The sequence below is a fragment of the Staurois parvus genome, unplaced genomic scaffold (assembly GCF_062004578.1).
Source record: "Staurois parvus isolate SC_StPar_1 unplaced genomic scaffold, SC_StPar_1.0 ptg000048l, whole genome shotgun sequence".
Taxonomy (NCBI): domain Eukaryota; kingdom Metazoa; phylum Chordata; class Amphibia; order Anura; family Ranidae; genus Staurois; species Staurois parvus.
The window spans coordinates 14,978,948-15,005,370 of NW_028317844.1; the positions used below are offsets into that span (position 1 = coordinate 14,978,948).

At 40.3% G+C, this 26,423-nt stretch overlaps 1 protein-coding gene and 1 long non-coding RNA gene across 7 annotated transcripts in view; one reads left to right on the forward strand and one right to left on the reverse strand.

The window, feature by feature from the left end:
* The window catches only part of USP45 (ubiquitin specific peptidase 45), a 214,479-nt gene that overhangs the window by 169,301 nt on the left and 18,755 nt on the right, over positions 1-26,423 (forward strand). For all 6 annotated transcript variants that reach the window (XM_089665202.1, XM_089665204.1, XM_089665199.1 and 3 more), the window contains 5 exons: positions 7,902-7,983; positions 14,592-14,683; positions 16,097-16,153; positions 17,563-17,694; positions 22,117-22,732. In XM_089665202.1, the coding sequence (XP_089521328.1) occupies positions 7,902-7,983; positions 14,592-14,683; positions 16,097-16,153; positions 17,563-17,694; positions 22,117-22,732 (979 nt within the window). The remainder of the gene's footprint in view (positions 1-7,901; positions 7,984-14,591; positions 14,684-16,096; positions 16,154-17,562; positions 17,695-22,116; positions 22,733-26,423) is intronic.
* LOC149470358 (uncharacterized) lies at positions 4,644-22,671 on the reverse strand. The gene is made up of 4 exons (XR_016309141.1): positions 22,433-22,671; positions 14,131-14,332; positions 9,614-9,711; positions 4,644-5,991 (listed from the first exon to the last, which is right to left on the reverse strand). It is a non-coding gene; the product is annotated as an uncharacterized LOC149470358 (long non-coding RNA).

Below are 26,423 nucleotides of genomic sequence, written 5' to 3' on the forward strand. Positions count from 1 at the left end.
TTGGCCCTGTGCTGATCACATGCAGCCTCCCAAAGAAAAAAAAAAGCTCTCTAGCAATACACACTAAACTGAGCATGTGCAGAGTGACTCCTAGAGCCCTGTACTATCAGCACATGGATTGGGGACAGTAGAAGAAAGCGAGGATCGGAGAAGACAGGATCAAACAACCTTTTCACAGTGAGTATAACAAGCATGCTTTACTGCATATACATACTGATTTTACTGTTGTGGGTTTAGTAATACTTTTTAAAGTCCTTAGGGTTAGTGGGGAAGATTAATCTGTCAGGCCTCTGTTGGAGGAACTGAGCCAAGGAGCATTGGTTAAATTCCTTTTTTGCGAGGAAACCCAAAGCTTGTCCTTTATTTCAGTTAATAATTATAGTTTTTATAGTTGCAAATCTAGCTTTTTATTACCCCAGATGAACTTCCCCTGGATCGTTTCATTCGGTCAGAAAAAAAGGATATTGGCATGTCTTTTGGTATCATCCTGTGGCAAAAAGACCCAGGGAAGACCCCTGTACTAATTTTGGACCCTTTCTAACCATGTGAAGGATAAATGGTCCGACTCTCTCAAGTTATTTGGTATAATCTGTAAAAGTGGGAAATTAGGTTTATAAGTATTTGTTAACTTGATACCCAGGTACTGTACGTGATAGCATGTTGCATCTAATTAAAGGAAAATGATGTAGATAATGATTTAGGAGCATTAACTAGACTTACCAGCAGTATAGCATTCTTGGAGAGTTTTACTTTAAAGAGTAACTGCACTTTTGTTGTACGTTTGTACATTGCAGGGATTTTGATAAACTTTGTTACGGATCCCACCTTTTGTTATTCTGAAGAAATAAATGTTTGTGTCCGTGTGCAAAGTGAATCTGTATGGGAGCGATTTTTATAATTATCAATCAGCTGCTGCATCTGTAGGGCTCTAATAAGGAAAATTGCTGGATCTGCATCCTTTTAGATGTGACTCCCTTTGGGAGTATCTATCTAAAAATGACATTTTTGTTGCAGGGGATGCCAAAAATCTGACATATCTTAGTGCAAACATCTGGGAAAATCAGTAAGCCAATCACACAATCAGGAAATTACATTGCTGGGGGGCATTCTGTACAACATCTGTGATCAGCTGTACAATAGCAAAGGAAATTAATACATTGCATAGTACTAAGATTGAGATATCAGGGTTGATTTACAATTAAGATGCTCAGTTTGCAAGGGACGTTGCTTAAGTGATTGAAATTTCACTTTGTAAAAAAATACCCAATGATGTGCAAAAAAAATTTAAAAAACAGCATTTTTGCATGCATGGTAGATGATGGAAGTCAGCAGAGCTTCATATCATTCACCAAGATCTGGGGCAAATTCCCTTGCAAAGTAAACAGTCTATTAGTCTTTAGTAAATCAACCTTGTTGCCTTTCTAGCAGTGCCAGTGTGTTATGAGTATATAATGCACTTTTACAGGGATGGTTTTAAAAGAAAAAAAATGGGTTAGTTTATCTTTACAGAATAAATATAAAGGTGAATTAACACTCAACACCCTCCCTACTGTACTTACCTTCAGCGATCCTAAGCTGTTAGTGTCCCTTGCAGCCACACCATCGGTCTGGGGATTTGAAATCCCTGCTCTTCTCCCTCTTCTCTGTGCAGCGCTTCTGGAACGCAATAAAGCAATTTACTAATATGATGCTGAACAATCAGAATCAATCTGGTCTATCTTGGAATCACTGCATGGAGAAGTGAATGGATTTCAAATCCTCGCACTGCTGGAGCAGCTGTGGGGGCACTGACAGCTCGGTATCACTGAAGGTAAGTATAGAAGGGATGGGGGGGGGGGTGCGTGATATAATGAGTCAAGGTTAGTGATGAAGCTTGGGGCAGAGTTGTAAATGGCTTTGTATGTTGTTGTTAGTATTACTGTATATATTTTATTTGTTGGGCAGTCAGAATCCAGTGCATCCCCCAGGGTGAGGATAGGAGGCCAGGGGTGGACACTGAGCGGTTGGTAAGGTGATGGGTCTGACAGCAGCATTCATAATAGACTGAAGGGGAACCTGTATAGAGGTAGGCCTATGAGGAGGGAGTTGCAATAGTCAAGTTGAGAGATAACAAAGGAGTGAATGAGTTGCTTAGTGATTCCATCAGTTAAAAATAGGTGTATTTTGGAGATCTGAATGTTTACATACACTTTTTTTTTTCTTCTTATGAAAGCAGTATAGGTACCAGAATTTTAGCTACAATCAACCTCTTGCAGACTTTGTATGGCAAGGCTCAGACCAGGAGAGGAAAAAGCCATGCAACAGTTCTTATGTGCTAAAAGAGAGCATAATAGGAGGAGAGAATAGAGTGACAGATAAGCAGAGGGCCTCATGCACACTGCTGCTCATGGACGTGAGTTTAGGAACTTTTGAAGTTTTTTTGCCAAAGCCCCTGAACTCAACTCAATAAAAGCCTGTGTGTCCATGTACACATAGGCTATTACCAGAGTTTAGGAGTAGCAGAGTTTAGGGACAGTTAATCCTTCCTCTTCTGAACGCAGAATAATCGCGTTCAGAAGAGGAACATTGTGGCCAAAAACCGCTAAACGCGGCAAAAGCGCTTGGGCATTTATCCATGTCAATGGAAAATACTCTGGTCAATTAAATGAATAAACATCAAAGCGGTAAACGCTGTACCGCATTTACATGTGTTTTTGCCACATTTAGCAGTTTCCTGCTCCCAGGAGAGTTTAACGGCTAGATGACTTCTTGTGTACATGATTCATAACACATGATCTAATCAGTCTGCTGCTTCTCTTTTCACTGTCCAATCACAGGTTGAGGTAGGGACAGGACCTGGTGTTAACTGTCTTTTAACCTCTGCTAGAAAGGTTTTCTGCAGCAGATCTTTGTAAATCTAAGAACTGGTTGCACAGAAATACAAATCTTTTGGTGGGTAAAACTGCTCTTCTGTATGTATTTTACTGTATCTGTAAATAGCTTCTGCTTAAAGAATAGTACCTCTTCCAAGAGCAACAATTTCCTTTAATAAAGGATGGATTGCTGTACCAAAACTGCAATTTGTATGACTGGCCTACATCTCTGTGGACAAGGAGAAACAAAATTCATTTTAGGTCCTTTCTTTTCCAGATGTAGGTTGTAAGGTCTTCTACTTCTTCTGCAAATTGAACCAGGTGTCAGACCTTGAGACCTGAGACTTCAAAACGCAAGTGGAGGTTGACCCTTAGCTGTATTGTAACAAACAGAACATGAAATAATTGCTTTCCTTGAAGCCCCACATTCCTGCCTTTCTCCTTTTTTTTCTTTTTCTAACTTGTATGTAAAGCCCATTTATTACACAATTGAGACAGATTTTCTGAAGGCGATGTCAGTTTGTAGCTAAGGCCAGTTATTTTGCTCCTTTTACAATTGTGAAACATCGTCTTACTTTAAAAGGCTTACTAAATGTGCAATTGTCTTAATTGCTGAGCTTATAAACAGTTTGGGCTGCCTGATGCATAACATTTTGGTTCACAATTTGAAGACATTGTTTCAGACATGTAGTAGCTCAAGTCAATCTTCATTAGTGACTAGACAAATTCAAGCCACACAAGTAGGCACAGAAAAAAGATCACTCTAATGGGTGTTAACACACCATCATAGGTTTTTTTTTTCTCACTAATGAAATCATCTTTTCTTAGAAAAATTGGAGCTCTGTGAGAGCATTGATTTAGGGAAAATAGTACAGTTGGAAAGATTAGACTTTATATATAGTATATATATTTTTATTTTATTTAGAATATTTAATAAACTGAAAGAAGATATTCTCCTGTACTAAAATAAGGGTTGGATGAAAACTTCTGAAGTGTGTTTATAGAATGTTTAATGCCTGTATCAAGCAGTAAAGCCAGTATCCATGGCTTGCTCTTGCTATTTCAGACCCCGCTCACACTTGAGCGTTTTTCAGCTCGAAGCTTGACACTCAGAAACACTCAACAAGTAAAATTCCATTCATTTCAATGGCCCCTGTTAACATTTCAGTGTTTTGTTGCCTGTAGCAAAACACCTGTCACTCAAACAAAAGTACATGCACTACTTTTCAGTTTGATTTGAGCATTTTTGTCCTCATACACTTGCAGTGCTGTAATTTTCTGTAAAATGCAATGCAATATGGCTACCTGGAGGCGTTCTGTACACAGATGGTGTACAGAACACCCCCTGAAATGTCATTTCCTGCTTAAGTGATTGGCTTACTGATATTCCCAGACGTCTGTACTATGATACAAGTCAGATTTCTGGCATCCCCTCTAGCAAAAATGTCATTTTGGTGAGATACTTCCTATGGGAAATCACATCTAAAGGGATGCAGACCCTGTAATTTTCCTCATACTTCTAGATTGTAAGCTCGAAAGAGCAGGGCCCTCGATCCCCTCATGTTTTGCATTGTATTGGTATTGTTCTGTCACATGTTCTGTCCCCCTTTGTAATGTACAGCGCTGAGTGAACTATTGGCGCTTTATAAATACTGTATAATAATAATAATAATAATAATAAGTGCTCTTTAGGTGCAGCAGCTGATTGATAATTATAAAACTGCCCCCATACAGATTCATCTTGCACAGACAAACGGACATCCACTTCTTTAGAATAGCAAAAGGTAGGAATCTAAAACAAAGTTTGTTAAAATCCCTGCAATGTACATAGATCACCCAGAGGGGAACGTTTTTCTCAACTAAAGTGGAGTTACTCTTTAAATAAGCAAATCATTTTATTAGAAAAATAGACGTTAAAAACATTCAAAAGGTCAATATACAAAACACATAACATAATGTATACACAAATAAAGGAATATACAGTACATCATCTGCATGATCAGTATGTTACAGTTGTGTTCAAAATAATAGCAGTGTGTTTAAAAAAGTGGTTGAGGTTGGGTTCACACAAATGCGGTGCAGTATGTCGCATGTAATTCGCATAGAAATCAAACCGCATTCCTGTGCAAATCACAGGCGAATTGTGTGCGGAGCGATTGGAGCCATACATGACTCAAATCGCACCGCATCTGCACTAAAAAGGTGCAGGACGCTTTTTTTTGGTTCGCACTAGAATCGGATCGCATGCATATTCACACCCATGCAATGTGATTCTGCACATTGCACTGCGTTTTGTGAATCGTTTTCGGGGTGTTAACTTAACATACACACCCGCAGCGGTTTGCATGAACGGGATGCGATTCTGATGCGGTGCGGAATTTGCACAGAAAACGCTGCAAATTCCGCACCGCATAAGTGTGAATCCAGGCTAAAACTCAAAATCCTTATAATAGGTTTCATTTCCATACATGCAAACGCATTGGGAACACTGCACAGCCTATTCCAAATCAAAACATGAAGAAAAATGTTTCAAATTTGTTATTATTTTACAGAAAATAAAGAAAAAGGAATATTAGACTGTTGAAAAAAAATAGGAGTGTCAGCATTTTTCTTTACAAACTCAAACATTTACTGTATAAACTGAAAAATGCTTGAAGATTTATCTTTCCTGTGAATCACTGAACTAATATTTAGTTGTATAACCACTGTTTCTGAGAACTTCTTCACATCTGTGTTGCATGGAGTCGACCAACTTTTGGCACCTGTGAGCAGGTATTCCAGCCCAGGATGATTGGACTACGATTCACATTTCCTCTGCAGTTGTTGGTTTTATCTCAGAAACAGTATTTTTGATGTCACCCCACAAGTTTTCTACTGGAATAAGATCCGGGGATTGGGCTGGCCACTCCATAATGTTAATCTTGTTGGTCTGGAACCAAGATGTTGCACGTTTACTGGTGTGTTTGGGGTCGTTGTCTTGTTGAAACACTTTTCAAGGGCATTTCCTCTTCGGCATGAGGCAACATGACCTCATCAAGTATTTTGATGTATTCAAAGGGATTCATGATCCCTGGTATGCCTGTCATGTGAATCAGGGTCCGTAAGAACGCATCACAAATCGCATATGTGTGAACCAGGGCTGAAAAAGAATTGCATTTTTTTTTTTTAAAGTGGTTGTCGCTAACAGTAGCAAAAAAAAGAAATGCAAATATATGACTACCATTATGTGAGTGTTAGAAAAAAGCACATAATATTTTAGTAGCTTTTTTTGTTATTGTTGAAGTATGCTAGGTGTAATGTGTTCACAATGATTGGTAATGCTGTTAAATTTGCTTGCAAATACCGTATATACTCGAGTATAAGCCGAGTTTTTCAGCACATTTTTTGTGCTGAAAAACGGCCCCCTCGGCTTATACTCAAGTCAACGTCAAGGGGGGCGCGTACAGGGGTGGGCAGAGGGCTGCAGTCTCTTACCTGGCTCCCACGATGATCCATCCAGGAAACGCTGCTCCTTCCGTCACTCCGGCCACTCCCTCACTCCTGCCGCTCGGCTCCGCCTCCTCACCGGTGATTGGCCGCCAGAACTGTAGCTCAGGAAAGGAACACAGGCGGCCAATCACGGGCGAGGAGGCGGAGCCGAGCGGACCCGCGAAAATCGAGTGAGGGAAAAGCCGGTAAGTGTGCAGTGCAGAGGTGCTGCTGCAACCACATATGCTGGCTGCAGCAGCACCATACTGCAACAGGGGTCAGCAAGTGTCATTGGTGTCAGTGGGAGGAATAGTGCCGCATCATTGGTGTCACTGATACTAATGATGGGGCATTATTCCTCCCACTGACACCAACGATGGGGCACTATTCCTCCCACTGATACTAATGATGGGGCATTATTCCTCCCACTGACACCAACGATGGGGCACTATTCCTCCCAGTGATACCAATGATGGGGCACTATTCCTCCCACTGATACCAATGATGGGGCACTATTCCTCCCACTGACACCAATGATGGGGCACTATTCCTCCCACTGATACCAATGATGGGGCACTATTCCTCCCACTGACACCAATGATGGGGCACTATTCCTCCCACTGACACCAATGATGGGGCACTATTCCTCCCACTGATACTAATGATGGGGCTTATACTCGAGTCAATAGTTTTTCCCAGTTTTTTGTGGTAAAATTAGGTACCTCGGCTTATATTCGGGTCGGCTTATACTCGAGTATATACGGTAAATGCTAGAAGTAGTAACTAATCACTGAACAGATGGAATTTACGGTTCTCTATGGTGTATGCTATATAGGAAGCACATAATAGCAATGATAATACATTGCTCCAGTGTATGCGACTGATCACTATTGTATGCTGTTTGTGTAGCTTACACCAAAGGGAGTCACATGATGAATCTGTTTAGTAAGCAGCCATTACTTTATATTATATCAATTAATCACTAGAAATTTTATTTGCATGATTGAGCTAGCACAAATAGTCTGTGTAGCTTTAGTCTAATATTCTGCACAACACCATTTATCTGCTGCTTACCATTCTAATATGGATTGAATATATGACCTTTGCCTACCTGGATCAGACGGGTATTGCACCTAATGTGCAAATGTAATAGCATGTACTAAAAACTGTCAACAGCTGGCTGAAAAAAGTATCATGACTTTCTAAAAAAAAAATAATAATAAAATGAGGAAAAATAGATTAAAATCCATAATGATACTAATTTTAAAAATGAGTTTGATTTGTTTTACAATGACACCGTTCCCCATATACATGGTAACATCAGTATGCTTATGCTATATCTAAAGAGTATCTTCATATGCTTTTCCACTTTAAGCACTAAACGAGTTGATGTTAATGCAGGAGGCTAATGTATGCATATGTACAAAAAAATGACCAGGCAGCTGTTGTAGCTTTACAACAGCACCTTGATATGACATCGCATTGAGGCTAACCTGTTTTGTAATAGTGTTCCATTGTGCTATTAAGATAAAGCCTAATTTTTATGTACTTGATTGAAATTCTGATCTTTCCGTGCCTTAGCGCATACAGTCTGGAATTTTAAAAGCATTCAACAACCCGACAACTAAAACAGCAGATGAGGATACAAGGAAAAAAGTTAAAGGTAAGTTTTCACATAGAATGCTTTTAAATATGAACATATGTAGGATCATCGGTAGGAGGTGGGGGGAGAGCAAAGTACAGATGTAACTGCCTATGCACATATGCTGTCAACCAAAAGCCCATTGCTTTTAGGCAGACACTGATCTGATATGTCACATTAATAATACCTGTGCTGACCTCTATATTTCCCCCGGAGATAAATGGCTGTTTAGGGAGCTCACTACTCACACAGGTGTCATAGGGAAGTTTGACCTATATGCACAAGTGACCGTCTGTATTGAAGCTGTCAAATTATCGCCCAGTGTTATGGTCAAATAAATTTTCATAGTGGTAGATTGCTTAATTTCTGGGGATTACTTGTAATTCTAGTTGCTCTTCCTGGTGGATGGAAATTGGTTGAAACTAACTGAAAATTGCTACATGTATGGTGAGTTTAAGGTGGTCATACAAAAAACATTCCTCTTTCAGTTTCTTTTATATTCACTCATAACCTTGGATCAGCTCATGAAAAATTAAAAAAAAAACAATAATTCAGTTAATTACACATTACACAGCTTAATGAAGAGAGCTCTGATAGCTGATTGGAGGGAAGAGACACCCCCCTCCACACAACTCACAGGAACAGACCTGAGGCTGTCAATCTGCTGGAGCTCCCTCCCCGTCACTATTTTTCTCTTGGAGTCAGGAAAACTTGTCAGAAGTGACTCATGCTGATAGCATAGGAACGGGGCAGCAGACAGAAATGACACTTAGTGCTTTTATTGAGACATTCTCTGCAATGGCTATATGTTCTTAGTCTGAGATCTCCTTTGTTGCTCTTTCCCACCGGAGTTGCTTCCCGTACCAACCTATGAGGGCTCAGTGTCTCGCACCAGGATTTCTGCCTGAGGAGAAAGAAACCATTCCAGTAGGAAGCTAGGGTGGGACATGGTAATGCAGGCTAGTTCAGGAGAGGTGGGGGGAGTGGATTGACTAGACCCTAACACCCCGGTCACATCGGGTGCGACTTGGCATGCGATTTGCATGCCAGGCAACTTGCAAATCATATGCCAAGTCGCACCCTATTGTCCGCTATTAGAGCGGTCATATCGGTGCGGTTCCAACTTGGTCAGAGCCACACCGATTTCTAAAGTAGCGCATGCACTACTTTTGTTGCGATTTGCATAGACATCTGTGTCAGATGTCTTGCAAATCGCAACTGAAATCGGAATGTCACCTTTTGAAATTGTGCGACTTCACTGTAAGTCTCACAATTTCAAAATCAGCTTTGATGTGACCGGAGGCTAAAGTCTGGGTTATGGCAGCTGGTATTGCTAATTTTGTTTTTGGTGGTGCAACTTCCAAGGTTGTCACATTTATCCTAGCTTCACTACTTTGTGACTCATTGACGTGAAATCAGTATGTATCCATTGAAATGCTGGGAATCATGACCTGTACAATTGTTCCTGGTCATTGGCTAATAAAATAGTGAAGAAAGGATAAGGATGTCAGCCCTGGAGGATGATCAATCCAAAAAGCAGTCAGTAACAGCAGCCATTTTTCTTAAAAGCGCTACACTGGCTAAGTGGTTAGCACTTCCACCTGGCAGCGCTAGGGTCAAGAGTTCAAGTCCCAAGCATGGCACTACCTACCTGGAGTTTGCATGTTCTCTCTATGCCTGCATGGGTTTCCTCTGGGTACTCCTGTTTCCTCCCACACTCCAAACACATACTGGTAGGTTAATTGGCTCCTGTAAGAGACAGTTTCAAACATTTTACCAATGTGTCTTTCATGGTTATTAAATTTCTTTTAATTGGTTGAGGTGGCAAACCATGTCTTTTTTTCACTTGAACAGGCTCATCAGCTGACCCCTACCATACTGTAGACTAGAGGGCTATATGAAGTGTAATGACATAGATTTATGTCTATATGTTTTTTCCCTTTCTTTTTAAGTTCTAATGAAAAAAAGTTTTATTAGAAGTTTTTGATAAATGTTGCTAAGAATTATAGGATTGTTAAAATAATAATTAAGAAATATAGGTAGGATTAGTTTATTACCTTTATTTCCAAAATTGCATTTTTTTTAATTATTATTATTATTTAATTCAAAGTGCTTCCCTTCTGTAGTTGGAATGTCTCCATGTTTTCCATGTTACTAAGAGAGGTGATGTTGTATTGCAGTCAGATTACACTACATAATAGCATAGTGCCATCTTGTGGTGTGACTTGCTAAAGTCTCCAACTTGACTGTGTCACTGATAATGGATTTAAAATTAGTCTCTCTCGCTCTCTTTTTTTTTTTTACTAGAACAATGAAAGTAGGTAAAATAAATATTACATATGTATAAACTGAATGTGAAATATATCTATAGAATATTCCATAATCAGATGGAAACACAGAAAATCTTTAAATCACTGTATTTGCCAAAGAAAACATTTTGGTTAGTTTATCCAGAGATAAAGGCTGATGGCTGTGTACCACCTAAAGTTCTTATATGTGTATGTATTCTCTATGACCAGTTCATAGTCACCAAAATACCATTAGTTATGCTGTGTTCAGTCTGATATGTGAGCAAGATAATGCAGACCTCATGCTGGTTGCAATTGGCACCTACAGGGCTCTCAAAAAGTACTGCCCACTTCCTGATTTTTTTTTTTTTGCATATTTGTCACACTTAAATGATTCAGAAAATCCAACAAATTCTACAGTTACACAAAGATGACCCGAGTAGATACAAAATGCGGTTTTAAAACGATGATTTCATTTATTAAGGGAAAAAAGCTGCACAAACCTGCCTGGCATTATGGGAAAAAGTAATTGCCCCCTAAACCTGATTACTGGTTGTGTCACCCTTGGTGGCAACAGCTGCAATCAAGCATGTGCAATAACTGGCAATGAGTCTTTCATATCGCTGTGGAGGAATTTTTGCCCACTCTCCTTTGCAGAATTGTTTTAATTCAGCCACATCGGAGGGTGTTCGAGCATCGACTGCGTGTTTAAGGTCATGCCACAGCATCTCAATTGGATTTAAGTCTGGACTTTAACTAGGTTACTCTAAAACCATTTTTTTTTTAGCCGTTCAGAGGCGGATAACAATAAGTGCAGCGATATAAATTAACACAAATAGCCCCACCACACAAAGATATAGAAAAGTGTAAATATGAGCATGAGTTAGTGCAAACACAAAAGAACAAATCCGTTGCATAAGTCCATGCAATTGTTCTTAGGTCCGCAGGTAATGGTGCTTGTAACATGAAATAATCCTCCACCGTCACCCCAATAATACAGCCTCTTACCAGAAGGATTTGATCACCCTAAAAATGGTCAAATAACACAGCTTTAAGCTTCCAGATAAGAGTCATCAGTCAATTAGCTGTAAATGTACTGTTCATCTGAATTTAATACCTAATAGACCAGATCTATCAATGAAGATCAAGTAGGGGTGAGCTTTATACACTTGTTTTTCTCAGTTTCCTTTAATTTTATCCTTCATTGCTTGTAACTCACGTGTGACTCACAGATCCTCACTCTTCATGATCTGATTCCTTCATTTAAAAGCATTAGGTCTCGTGCGCTTTTCCCTTTAAGTGGGGTAATTATTGTCATGACTGGTTTTCCCCTTATGGACTCCTGGCTTTCTCAATTCATCTCCATCCAAGTTAAAGGAAGCCACTGAGGAGTGGGGGAAGAGTTTTCAGAGCACACAGGAAGTTAGTCCTCCAGCTTCTGACATTTACTTGCCTGCGGATTAACCTGGATTGAGATTTTTTTTATTAATTTCGTAGAGCTCAAGCGAGTTTGACCTGTTGGTGTATTTCTGATCATTGTCCTGCTGCATAACCCAACTGCGCTTGAGCTTGAGGTCACAAACTGATGGCCAGACATTCTCCTTCAGGATTTTCTGGTAGAGGACAGGATTCATGGTTCCATCAATTCTGGCAAGTTTTCCAGGTCCTAAAGTTGCAAAGAAGCCCCAGACCATCACACTACCACCACCACCATGTTTGACTGTTGGTATGATGTTCTTTTTATGAAACACTGTTTTACACCAGATGTAACGGGATGCACACCTTTCAAAAAGTTCAACTTTTGTCTCATCAGTCCACAGAATATTTGCCTAAAAGTCTTAGCGATAATCAAGATTTTTTTTTTGCAAATGTGAGACTAGCCTTTTTGTTCTTTTTGGTCAGCAGTGGCTTTCACCTTGGGACTCTCCCATGGATGCCATTTTTGCCCGGTGTATTTCTTTTTGTTGAATCATGAACACTGACCTTAACTGAGGCAAGTGAGACCTGCAGTTCTTGCTCTGTTTTTAAATGTTCTGGGTTTTTTAATGACCTCCTGGATGAGTCATCATTGTGCTGTTGGAGTAACTTTGGTAGGCCGGGCACTCCTGGGAAGGGTCACCTCTATTCCAAGTTTTCTCCATTTGTGAATAAAGGCTCTCACAATGGTTCACTGGAGTCCCAAAGCCTTAGAAATGGCTTTGTAACCCATTCCAGATTGATACATGTCAATTACTTTATTTCTCATCTGTTCTTGAATTTCTTTAGATCGTGGCATGATGTGTTGCTTTTTGAGATCTTTTAGCATGCTTCACTTTGTCATACAGCTTCTATTTAAGTGATTTCCTGATTCAACAGGTCTGGCACTAGTCAGACCTGGGTGTGGCAAGTGAAATTTAACCTGGCATCCAAAAAAAAATGTGGTTAATCACAGTTTATTCATGATTTAGCAGGGGGGAAGGCAATTACCCTTTCACATAGGGCCAGGCAGGTGTGGGCAGCTTTTTTCCCTTAATAAATTAAATCATTTAAAAACGGCATTTTGTATTTACTTGGGTCATCTTTGTGTAATATTAAAATTTGTTTGATGATCTGAATCATTTAAGTGTGATAAATATACAAAAAAAAAAAAGAAAAATAGGGAAAGGAGCAAATACTTTCACGTTTGTGTAGGTACTTAAAGCGGAGCTCCACCCAAATGGGGAAGTTCTGTTTTAAGCCATTGTCCCCTACTCCCCATTAAAAATTGGCACCTTTGAGGTACCCGCTCCCACTTCTGCTGCTATCGCCTAGGCGATCAGAAGTGGAAGTTGTCCTCCCTCCCCGTAGTCTTCTGGGACATGTGATGGGTCCCAAAAGACTACGGGGCCATTCACAAAGCACAGTGCTTCTCGCGCATGCGCAGTGGGCACTTGGCTGTGAAGCCGCAAGCTGTCACAGCCAGGTGCCCACACTGAAGATACCAGCGCCGGGGAGAGAAGACGACCAGTGAAACCAGCGGTGGTGAAGACACCGCTGGACCAAGGGACAGGTAAGTGGCTGTATTTTAAAAGTCAGCAGCTACAGTTTTTGTAGCTGCTGACTTTTTTTTTTTTCAGGTGGAACACCGCTTTAATTTACTTTCACATGTTAATATACCTCTCTGTTTCAAGTCTGAATTGGAAGTCCTTATCTGTAAACTTTGTCTTCAATATTTACTCCAGCCAAGAACAAGGATCAGCATTAGTTCCAAAGAACTAACATGTTAGGAGGTCAGCAATGTTAGTTTATATATTTGTTATGACTGGTATAATTTAAAAGAAAAGGATCACACTTTAATAATATAATATGGAAATACATCAGTTTTCTTCATTGTAATACCAAGGCCCTGCAGAATAATGCTGAGTTTATGGTCTTGTAATGCACATTTGAGATCTTTTCATTACGTGGGGCAGCATAGTGGCTAAATGGTTAGCACTTCCACCTGGCAGTACTAGGGTCGTTGGTTCGAATCCCAGCCATGGCACCTCCTGCCTGGAGTTTGCCTGTTCTTCCTGTGCCTGCGTGGGTTTCCTCCGGGTACTCCGGTTTCCTCCCACACTCCAAGGACATGCTGGTGGGTTAATTGGATTCTGTCTAAATTGGCCCTTGTATATGAATGTGAGTTAGGGACCTTAGATTGTACACCCCTTGAGAGTTAGGGACTGATGTGAATGTACAAAATATATGTAAAGCGCTGCGTAAATTGACGGCGCTATAGAAGTACCTGAAATAAATAAATAATTACGTACAACTGGATTCTCGTAGTGCTTCTGTTTGAACTTAAAGCAGATCTATATTGCATCTGAGACCCACAAACCAAGAACACTATTGAATTAATTTTTAGTATTCAAAGCAAACTCACCCATCCATCCATGTCGCCATGCTGTATATGAAAAACTCTCCTTAGCATTTCTGGCCCTGGCCATCTTGAGTATGGGCAGATGATTCATGCAGCATTTATTTAATGGATTCCATCTACCTTTGGCTGAGGCAGGAGGGTGTGCTTAGCTGAGAACATCCCTGCTCCCCTTCTAAAGACTCCTGGGATGTATGACATCATTTGCCTAGGCATGGAAAACATTAAGTAACTGAAGAAATGTTAAAAAATTTTAAAATAAGTAAATATATTAGACCTTTCTATCTATTTACTAACGGTAGCAGCATAAGGATTAAAAATCATCAATGTTGCTTGAGAGAGTGAAGTTCCACTTTAACATTTAAGTAGTAGGCAAGACATTTACTAACATGTTTTTCACAAACTGTTGCAGAGATATATTGCCACAGATGCTTGTTAATAAGAATTGATTTGCTTTGTGTCCCTAGCTTACGGAAGAGAAGGAGTAAAGACAAATTTCATAGATAGAGTGTTTGTCGGTGAATTAACCAGCACAATCATGTGTGAGGAATGTGAACATGTAAGTATATCTTATTAGTGTCTGTGTGAAAAGGCACTGTAGCTTAAGAGCTGTGGAATCTGCTATGAAACAGTGAATTGAAATATTTAATTGTATCTGCAACGTAAGGATTCTTCAATGCAGCAATGAACAGCAAGGATAACCAGCAGAATACAGTATCCCATAGCTACCGATCAGATTTGCACTTACTGTTGTTATAGCAGCACTGCCATGCTAAAATGTAATATAATAAAGGCCGTTTTTTTTACAATTTGCCATCACCAACTGAATATTCCTCTCCTAGAAATTTCTGAATGCAAAAGGTTTCTCAGGCAATCTTTTCTATTAACCCTTAATATGTACATGTATATTCATTAGAGCACAGCTGGAACAACCTTTTTCCCAAAAAAATGGAACCCCAGTTTTTTATTTGCTTCATCATACTTGGAGGGCCCAGTTAAACTATTGCACATTACATGCAATGCGCACTACTGTACATTCTGGTACACTGCAAGAAATGGTACGTGCACCTTTTTTGATGTGTTAAGCAGCCCATTCTAATTATTAGGCTACTTAAATCAACTGGAGAAATCACCACTATGTTGGAGGGGTTGTGGAATAAAGGGAACTCTGGCACATCTGTGGTAGGAATGCCCAATAATATGGAAGTTTTGGCAGAAGCTTATACAACAAATACAGGAGATCTCGGAAGTTAATATCCCAAACGATCTATGGGTGTGTATATTTCATGATACCAAGCTTGCAAAAAAAAAACAATACAAAAGCATTATGACATCTTACTTAATAAAATGCAGCAAAGTGACTAATTCCTGAAATGGAAGAACTATATTATAGTAGGGAGGATAAAATGGAAACATTTTTAAAAATCTAGGAAAGATGACGTGCTTAAATGTTCAAGGAAATACACAGAATTGGTAGGAGCATAAAGACTATGGAGGAGGGAATGAGACATAGAAGAGATTAGAGCAGAAGGGTGTAGGAGGAAATAGAACAACGGAGGGAAGAGGATAATTTGGAGGGTGGGTAGGGTGGGGAGAAAGGTGTATAAACAATGTAATAGAGAATTGGATAATTATATATTTATTAAATTTTTTGTAAATGTGGAAAATTAATAAAAAGATAATACATTTAAAAAAAAAGGCTGACTTAACACAATGAAAGTTAACATTTGGCATAACACACGTGAACATATGCACTGTAATACCTGAATGGGCCCTAAAACTCTGCATTCCCCTGACTAGCAAAGTAGCTTTTGCTTGAAACCTTTCAGGGTCTTGCATATTTTTGCCAAGCTAAAGTCGGGTATTCAGCTCTGAACACGAATATTTAAGATGTAATCCAACTAGTTAATTATACTGATGACAAGATTTTGTTGACAGTTGTTTAATGCCAGTAAATGTGTTTTTGTTCTAGATTTCCTCTGTGAATGAAGCATTTATTGATCTTTCACTGCCGATTATAGAAGGGAGGGTACGTAAAATACAATTTTTGTTTCATTTATTATTGTGTAAACAAAGCAGGGGGTTATACATAATTAATTACCTACTGCTAGATAATGGCTCCTGATTGACTCTGCGTTATTGTGCTGTTTACTGAAAAAATAAAGCTAGGTGTACACTTGCAACTGGGTGACAAAAACACACAGCTCAGCCTTGGTTTTTACTGCCTCTCAAGCTTGCCTCTGGAAAGGCAGCAGACAGGAGTGTGTATATTCAGGGGCATATACAGTTATCCTCTAGTAGCAATTAACGGGCAATACTGCCAGCCATGCACAACTGCTTCACTCATTTAGGGGTTAAAACAGGCAGTGAACAGACTACGTATGCCTCCTCACCATCTGTTAAACGTCCTCTGAAAAGTGATCCACCATAAATTGTACACCGCTAGTGTAAACAAGAGTATTGGATAACTGTGTAATTTTACCCTAAAATATAGTCATGACACACAATAATGCACCTGGGTATTAATATAGCATTAAATGTATTTTTTTTTAACTGGACCATGCTCTGCAAATACCTGAGTATAACTTGATATCAGCCACTTGGAATTCCCTATACATGCAACAATCAGACAGGCAATAGAGGGACAGCTGGGAGCAACTAGGGTGTTCTGCTTGCAACTGTGCTGATCCTCTGCTTCCCTTTCACTGTGCAGTCATCAAGTAGGGGATGACATCATTAAAGTGGAGCTCCACCCAAAAGGGGAAGTTCAACTTTAAGGACTTGTCCGCTCCTCTCGAAGAATTGTCACTTTTGAGGAGGGGCTATCCGAATTTGACAGGTACCCACTCCCACTTCCGCTTCAACCTCCTAGGTGAGTGGAAGTGGACGTTCTCCTCCCCCCCCTCTCCCCGCAGTCTTCTGGAACACAGGACAGGTCCCAGAAGATTGTGGAACCATTTAAAACAAGCAGTGTGGCTCACGCATGTGCAGTGGGCACTTGGCTGAGAAGCCACAAGCTGTCATAGCCGAGTGCCAACGGTTAAGCTACCAGCGGCGAGGACAGCTGGTGAAACCGACTGGGGTGGACAAGTGAGTGGCTGTTTTTTAGAAGTCAGAAGCTACAATTTTTGTAGCTGCTGACTTTTAATTTTTTTCACAGGAGGCTGGGCAACCACTTTAAATCCCTTCTACAGTTTATATCTGTAGTAGAGATGGTGGAGTCATCCACCTGGATGTGTTGTGTGGCAGGGCTGTGTAAATCTCAGGACAGGACGGAAAGAATTTACAAATACTTTAGAAGGTAATCTAATATGTATTTCATCTGTGCATTTTGCTGTTTGCCTGGAGAGTAGTCCACGTTTTCTAGGTGTTAGAACATGAAGTCAATTATATTTATGCTAACTTTTCCTTGTTTATTTGTGGTCCAATGTACATTAGGTATCCAAACCTGTAGTCTATGGAAAAGGAAGCAAAGTAAGAAGTACACACGGAGATCACAGTACTGTGTGCAACTGTATGAGCAGTGTATCAGGAAAGATAAAGAGGAAACACTCACCAATACAAGACGGTGTACGTTTATATCTTGACCATATAACAGATGTTTTTCTGCATGCTTTATAATCTTTTCAACAAAATCATGTTACAATCCCTTCCAGGCCATTTTTCAGTGTTGTTAGTTTATGTCAGGGCTCCCGGGTATGACCAGAGGTGTGTGACTGACGCAGGGAAACGCAGACTTCAGATATGTTATAAACAATATAATTTATTGACACTAACAATACAAACATAAACGCAGTGCAATACTAAAACATAACACAGTGCAAACGAACCAAACCAAACCACCCACAGATAACAATACATACAATGCAAGCGTCGTCAGGCAGGCCGGGTCAATAACAATCGGGCAGGTAGGTACAGGTGGAGCAAGCGGAGAATGGTCGGGGTCACAAGCCAGGTTCAGCAGGTAGCGGGCAGCGTGGTACAGAGGGTCAGGCAGAGGGATGGTCAGGAACGAGCCGGGGTCAGAGCAGGAGAAGTCAGCAGAGGTCAGATCAGGCAGGGTCAGCAACAAGACAGGAACAGGATGCAGCAACAGGATACAGGGCCCAGGAAAAACACACACCAAGGCAGAGTCTGCAGGTCCGGCCATCCCTTAAATACACCAGTATAAGCAGTTTCAGGTGTTTAGCTGGCTGCAAGGTTGAGTCTCTGATTGCTGGGAGCACCCGCTGGCCAGCCCTGGTACTGCAGCCCATAAGGCAGGCGAGTCCCACCATTGCTGGCCAGTCCATTCCTGACAGTTTAACTGACAATTATTCGGTCATACAACATTGTACTTTAATGAATTTTGTAGAGTTATTTTTAAAGAGATAAAGCTTTCTTTTGGTGGTATTTATTAATCACTGTTTTTTTTTTATTTCTTATTATATAAAGGAAGAAAGAGTAAACATTTTGAAAAAAGTGTCCCTTGCTTTGTGTTAAAAAGCATATCAAATAAAAATGCCAGGACATTACAAACACCGTTGGTGGTTAGTGGCACCCCCTTGTGAAAAGGAGGTGTGCTATTTTCATTGTAAAATGGTACTACTATTTACATTTGTGATTGCTGTGATTAGCCATCACAGCGATCACAAGGCACAGAGCTGCTCCAATCAGCTCTGTGCCTTTTGCCTATGCTGTCCCTTATCTAATGATGGATAGTACTAGGGGATTGGGTAAGATGTCCCACCATTTACACTGTTTTTATCAACATCTCAAACACTGAAACAGAAAACAGATATGGAGATATCCTCCTTGGACTTTGTAAGGCAGGACTTTGTAAAGTGTGTGCAAAAGTATAGAACAGTAAATGTTTATGTCTAAAAAAAGTTTTGATAAAAAGAAAAGGGTTCAAAGGGGTTGAACTGCAATACAACAATTCATGACTTAAAAGTGAATGACATTATACAATATACATATAACCTGACAGTCTGTAATATATCAACTGACAAATGAGCTAGCAGCCTATAAAGACTTGAACAATGATAGTATCCTGACAAACCCAACACATTTCTGAACTCATGTTTCCTTCTTCAGGGCTTAAATATGTCAGGTCCAAAACATCAAAGAAATACAGACAACACAATACAGAGTATCAAAATAGGTATATGCGAAAAAGGCTGGTTACTCATACACTTACAAATTGCACCACACCAGGTAGTAGTTACAAGATGATCATAGAAAAATTAGGTGAAGATGCTTACCGAGTGACACACCTGGGAAAGGGCCGGCAGGAACGCCCCAATGAACCATCCCCCAACAAGGACCGCACTACAGCAGCCAGTAAGGGGATCTATAAGGTGTAATGAAAACCACATGAAATAAAGCGGGATCAAACAGTTGCTTGTCTCCACATGAGAGTAGTATCATGTATGGCCCAAAGGCAAAAATTAATATGGAGGCTCTATCCAGATATATAATATCTGGATGTGTATTAAACAATGGCAAAAGTAGGGAAAAAAATATAAATATATATCTAGACCCACCCAAATACTACTGTTTGCTTACTGTTTTATACTTTTGTGCACACTTTTCTTGCCTTACAAAGTCCCAGGGGGATATCTCCATATCTGTTTTCTTCTCTAATGATGGAGAGCAGTGGTCTTGTGTACAGACAGGCCACTTTTAAACTGGATATCAGAATAACTGCTTTCTCTTGCCTCTTGCTGCTGTTTTACTACAAAGGCTAGTAGTGGGGTGAATAAATATATTTTTTTCTTTACTAAAATGTATTATAAACATTTACTTGTACAGCAGTAAAATTATTTATTCCTGAAAACTGGGGGGGGGTATTTTTTAAAGTGGTTCTAAAGACTGTAAAAACCTACAGTGTTCTGCAGTCATTGGCTCCCGCTGCTGTCAATCACAGCCTGTGAGGAGAAAGCAGGGGGTGGGGCCGAGCCATGGTCTACTGTGTCTTATGGACCAAGAGAGTGGGCCTCGGGAGTGAGCATGCACCAGTGACCCCATAACAAGTGACTGGCGCAGCTCTGTGCAAAACCACTGCACAGAGCAGGTGAGTATAACATGGTTTTTATTAAAAACAAATAAAATACAAGTCTTTTTTTAATATCACTTTAAGACAATGACACATGCTGTGGTAGTTTGGATTGCTATACTGCTACATAGCATATCATTCTAAAGCTATGCTTTTTCTGATTATTCCAAGTGGTCCTATAATAGCTTGTAACACTTGCACTGATCAAACCCTTTGTAGGCTTCTATTCCATTTCTCTTTTTTGAATCCAGTTCACAGACTGGTGCATGCTTCAAAAACTAATTTTCTCAGTTGTCACACAATCACATTCTCACTCAGCCTCTCCCTCATTTTAAAAAAGGGAACAATAAGCACTAGCTAAATCTAAACTAAGCAGATAACCTCAATGATGATAAAAACCAAAACGTTTTGCTATTTTTTTTTCTTGGGTTTTTTTTCTTCAACCAAGGTTCCTGCTGCATCACTGCTTGAGCTGGTCTCTACATGACAGCTACCCAGATCAATTTTTCCTCAGCATAGCTGTGTAGTGCTGTACCCAGACCTTGCTGGGCTGGATGTTGCAGGACTAGAGCCAGGAAGTGACCTTTGGGCACTGGATTCCACGTTAGGTTGGAATTTTTACCTTAGTTATGCATGACCTTTTAAGCCAAATTAATAAGTTGTTTGCTGACCCTAACCACAGTGGCAACAAGCTAATTACCATGTCCTCTCCCAAAAAATCTGCACCTGATCTACCTGCTGCTTTAGCAGCTTCTGAGTCATCAGCCCTTAAGACTTGGTTTGATGCCAAATATCTCTAGTCCTTTTATGATGGTTAAATAAACTGTGAGTTCGATAATCCCAGTGGGAAGGCAGGTGTGTCCAGAACAGTGAAGGAGATGAGGAAAGTTTGGTCTTATGAAATTTTCTGTGGACCACTGAGTATGGGGCCTATTAGGGTGTAGGATTTAATATCTGAAGAGAATTGAGTAGGCATCCAAGGTAACCTCACTAGGGGATAATGGACAAGTGTCTTATTCAAGTTGGATCCATTGTTTTTTGGGACTGTAGGTGCACCATTCTGCCATCCTTGCTAGATGGACCATCGGATGATAGCAAGATAGGTCAAGAATCCCTATACCTCCATTGGTTTTAGGTAGCACAAAAAATTGTTTGTTTTTTTTTCAAGCTCTTTTTTTGCCCATATAAAATCCAGACATATGGAACTTCCTCTGTGGATATTTGTGGAGCACTGTCACAAATAAGTTAGGAATTTGAAAAGATGAAGCTTATTATTATTTATTTATGAATTTGCTTATTCACACGAGATTCAATATATTAACTTTTTATGTTTCTGGCATTTATATTTATTGAATATTGTATTTATTGTCACTGATAGCGCAACACTATTTATCGATTATATACAGTACAAGAGCACTAAATAATTGGATATATTTTAGGCCCTTTTCCTTAATTATCACCTGTTAATCCAACCAGTAAATCTGTTATTTTTCAACTTCCATGAACAGACCACACTGCCCAGCAAAAGTAAGTTAGAAAATTGAGGCAAACTATTTAACACTGACAGGGGTGCCTACAATGCTCAACTTTTATTTAGTTATGTAAAATCTTTATCTCAAAATGAAAAAAAAAACTGTTGCTGTAACTGCTTAAAATGTTAGCTAGGATTTGCCTTCAATTTGTTAGTCAAATCCACCTAAATCTGCTAGTGCAAATTGACCACACTCACAATTTGTTGCAGTGAACTAAGGGCCCCACTTTGCTTCTGCATACCAATTTTCATTTAAACTGCTTAAAATATAATTATTATTATATAGGATTTATATAGCGCCAACAGTTTGCTCAGTGCTTTACGAGACGAGACGACAATACAGCAACAATACAGTTCAATACAAGAGGGTTAGGAGGGCCCTGCTCCTTGGAGCTTACAATCTAATCTTTTAATTTTTCTTTAGGACCAGTGGAGAAAGGAACAACAGCCACCCTATGAATCCACATCTAATGACAACAAAAACCTTGAATTAATGCAAGAAAATAGAGAGAAAACTCAAGTTGGTACAAATAATAATGTTCCCAAGACTGTTAAGACTGGCAGCCAGTCAGATGGCAGCGAAAGAGACAGGGACAGCCAGCTGGAAAGCAGCGGAGATGCAGATAGTGAAGCTTCAGAGTGTGAGAATTTATTAGCCCAAACAGAAATCAACAGAGAAGATAACAGTCAAACAAATCATAAAACTGATGGAAATCATTCTTCCATTAATGGTTTCTTACACTCATCACTTGATGCTGTCACTGGGCCACTGTCAAAGCTCAGCCTGAATCCTATGGAAGAGAATGGGGGTTCATGTGAAGAGGAGCCTTGTTCACATCCAAAGTGTGTGCTATCCCAGAATCCTCAAACTGCTTTCCAAACACTCTCCCAGGGCTATATAACCAGCTCCAAAGAATGCTCTGTGCAGTCCTGTCTCTACCAGTTTACATCTGTAGAGCTCTTGATGGGGAACAACAAACTGCTGTGTGAGAAGTGTACTGAAAACAGGATGAAGTATCAATGGAAAACTCATTCTGCCGGTAATGCTTATTGCACACTATTGACAAAAATATATATATGCATTTGCTGCTGACAGACTACAGCACTTTACAGATGTGCTGTCTTTTTCCTCTAGTGGAAATAGTGGTATTTCCTATATAATTCACTGTAGTTCACCAGTCATAAAGTTTGAATTTTTCTGTAGTCCATAAGAATGTATGAATGCAGCTTTCACTGAACAATTTGCATATTTTCTGTTTGATTATAATGCTTAGGGGTAAACTCCACAGTGGGGAGTATGACTGTAATTTACTCATTGCTGTGATCTGAACAACTCATTGCTTTAAGTGATTATCAATTTGGATGTGCTTGATTTCCCTTTAGACATCTATATGTGCAAAACCTCATAAATCTCCAGGTCATTCTGACCAGAATTCTCAAACAGTGGGACAAGGGCATAGAAGTTAGTCAAATATCCACAATGCAATTAAAGTGATTTTAAATGTTCGTTTTTTTCTTTAAAAATAAATAAATAACAAACATGTTTTGCTTACCTGCTCTGTGCAATGGTTTTGCACAGAGCAGCTCCTATCTTCCTCTTCTTGGGTCCCCCGCTGGAGTTCCAGGTCCCTTCCCCTTGACCAGTGCCCCCAATAGCAAGCCACTTCCATTGGGGGCACTGGTGTGTGCTCACTCCAGAGCCCTGCTTTATGTTGTCCATAAGACACATAGAACCGTGGTTTGGTCCCGCCCCACTCTCCTCACTGCCTTTGATTGAGTGGGAGCCAATGGCTTCCACTGCTATGTCTCAGCCAATGAGGAGAGAGAGAACCAGGACAGCCGAGGCTCCTGTGTACATTGCAGGATCAAAAGGAGGCTCAGGTGAGTATTGGGGAGGGTGGGGGAGCACCACACAGAAGGTTTTTACCTTCTTGCATAGAATGCATGAAGGCAAAAACCTTCAGCCTTTAGAACCACTTTTATTCCTAATACTTGCATTGCATACTTCAGTCTAAAAATGTTAGTTGTCTACATGTTTTTTTTACGTCAGTTCTCTGAACTCAGAACTCCTGATCTATGTACTTGTTTTGTGTTTGGGAATTAGGAAGCACTAAACTCAGATGATCTGCATGACAGCCAGGGAGTTAGCGTATGGAAACCCAACATTTTTTTTCAGTAATTTTTTTTCTTAAGAGATTTTGGCATCATGTCTCAAGTGATCATTGTGAATGTATCACAGAGTTTCTTCCTTGGCTCTCCTGCCAGTAACGTGTTCCAGGCTGACAACACTAAACAACTGCCTAGCAATACTGTGTATATATTTCTTTCTCATCCATTTAGTAACCTTTGAATTATACTGACACCTACAGGAGGATTGGACCCTGGCAAGCAATAACTGTAGCCAATCCAGGATAACCCCTCCCACTACATAGTAACCTAGGAGGGTACATGTCTTTTCTTCAGCACTGCTGTTAAAGAAAAATCAAGAAATGGTGCTAGCAAAAATAGGTTAGTCTCTGAGTGCAGTGTTCAGACACTACTAAACTGGATGTTGCAGGGATAGCCTGGAAGTGACCTTTGGGTACTGAGTTCTGCCTTAGGTTCTTTCTGCTCTGGAAACTAGTTGGGATTGCCTCAGTGCTTGCACTGTATCTGAAGGCTCATTTGGTGAGCAGGTAGGTCAATCTGAGCACTGGGAGCTACCTTATTGGCATGGGTCATTGGGTATCTTTAAATTCCCTGTTTCTCTAAGTTTTTTGTCATAGAAGGGGTGAATGCTGTGCGACAGAGCGCTGACATCTGCTGAAGTGTCGCATGTGCATGCTGCATGCTCTCTGCCCTGTAATACAGCATTGAGGAAGCATCTCTGCTGCTTCTCCTGCTTGTGAAAGTGTAGAAGCCACATGAAAATCTGGTCCTTGGTTCATTTTTGCTGCCTTCTCACAGTGACTTTGGTCATCTTCAGCAAACTGACCCTCATCTGCTATTGGCTGGGTTTTGTGAAATCTGAGGCCTTGCTTTGCAACCTAAGGTTAAATTGCATTACTGCTACATGGTTACTACATGGTCTGATTCTAGACACAGGGGACAGTCAAGCTGAAACTGGTGACTCCAGCTCAAAATTTCCAGGACTACTTTTTCTGCATCTTCTGAAGACTGATGATCGCAACCTGGAATCCTGTTATCCTCTGCTCCTAGAGTTTATTAGGACATCAGAATATTTCCTATCTATAACGGGTGTGGCCAAGTAACCTGCCTTGACAGCCAGGGTTCCTACAACAGTCATTCAAGCCTATGGGGGCAAATTCACCAAGTTCTTTGCTGTCTCTATTTATGTCTGCTATTCCTTCCCCAGTAGATTCTATAGCTGATCTGCACGCAGTCTTAGAAGCATTTGAGTCATTGCTCACAGTGATTATATCTGTTAATTGATGGGCTTATAATTGAAGCATCTAAATCTTCTGCTTTTGTGCCTAAATCAAGAGAATGTTTAGGCCTTATTGATATGGTGCACACCACTCTGAATCTGGAGGATCGGCCTGCTGTTTCCATTCTTTTTTTTTTAGAGCCCCTGGAGCTGTAAAGACCTTTCCATCACGCCAACTTTTGAGCTTTTCCTCACCATCTCCATCTCACTACCCAAACACTTGCTAGACTTATTCCAATTTGGGAAGGGTTTTGTCAAACAGTCTACTCTGTTAGTGACCTGCCTTAACAAGGAGACCATCATGGTAGTTGGCATTATTCCTGTATTCAAAAAACTCTACTGATGAGCAGTTGGAAAACATATTTACTAGCATTGACTTTATTGGCAAAATAGTCAAAAGCCCTTAAAAAAGATTACTTCACTGCAGATGTGGATTCCTTCACTAATCAAGCATGTGAAGCAAATGGAACTGGAGGTTTACAGTTCAGTTGGAGTGGTTTACTGAAAGCATCTCAGCTTGTCCCCCAATTATGGTGTTTGTTAATACGCATGCATAGAGCACTGGGGTTATCTGTGTTGGTCTGCAGATCCTGTGCCCTGACCCTCTATGCATTTCGAACCGGCCCTTGATATTATAATAAAAGATGTTACTGGAGGCAAGAGCACTCACCTGCCTCAGCACCAGAAGTTTAGGGAAAAGTCTGCAAAGTCTCCTCCCTTTTATTTATTTTATCTCCGCCTAGGAAGAGCCAATAACGCCGTGACGTCACGCCGCCGGAGCCACGTGGCGCTCCGGCGGCCATCTTTAACTGTGGACGGTTAGTCCATGGTGACTACTCGCATATCCAATGCTTTTTACTTACCTGGATGTTTTTTAAATACCTTCAAATAAATAATTGAAATTATTACACTATGGGTATTTCTCTGCTTTGACTCCCTTGGGGAGTATTGGTTTTCAGACACCCATTATCCAGTCTCCAGAGAGGGAGCCTCCTTTACACCCTGTGAGCTGCACCCATCCATCCCTTAAGGGGAACTCTGGTATTCCCTGGATCATCATTTAAAGTCCCAGGACCCATCCACCTTGAGAGGGAGTTAATCCTATACCTGACCTATTTCAGATGACCATTTAATGACACCAGGATATAATATTCAAACACGCATTATATTGCGCGTTCCGGTGAGTGTGCATTTCTTCCATATTTGATTGCACAAGCACCGATTTATGGAGAATGCAAGATTTATATGAGCACCTAAAGTCACTTCATGAACTTTTTATATGTTTTATGATATCTATTTACTTG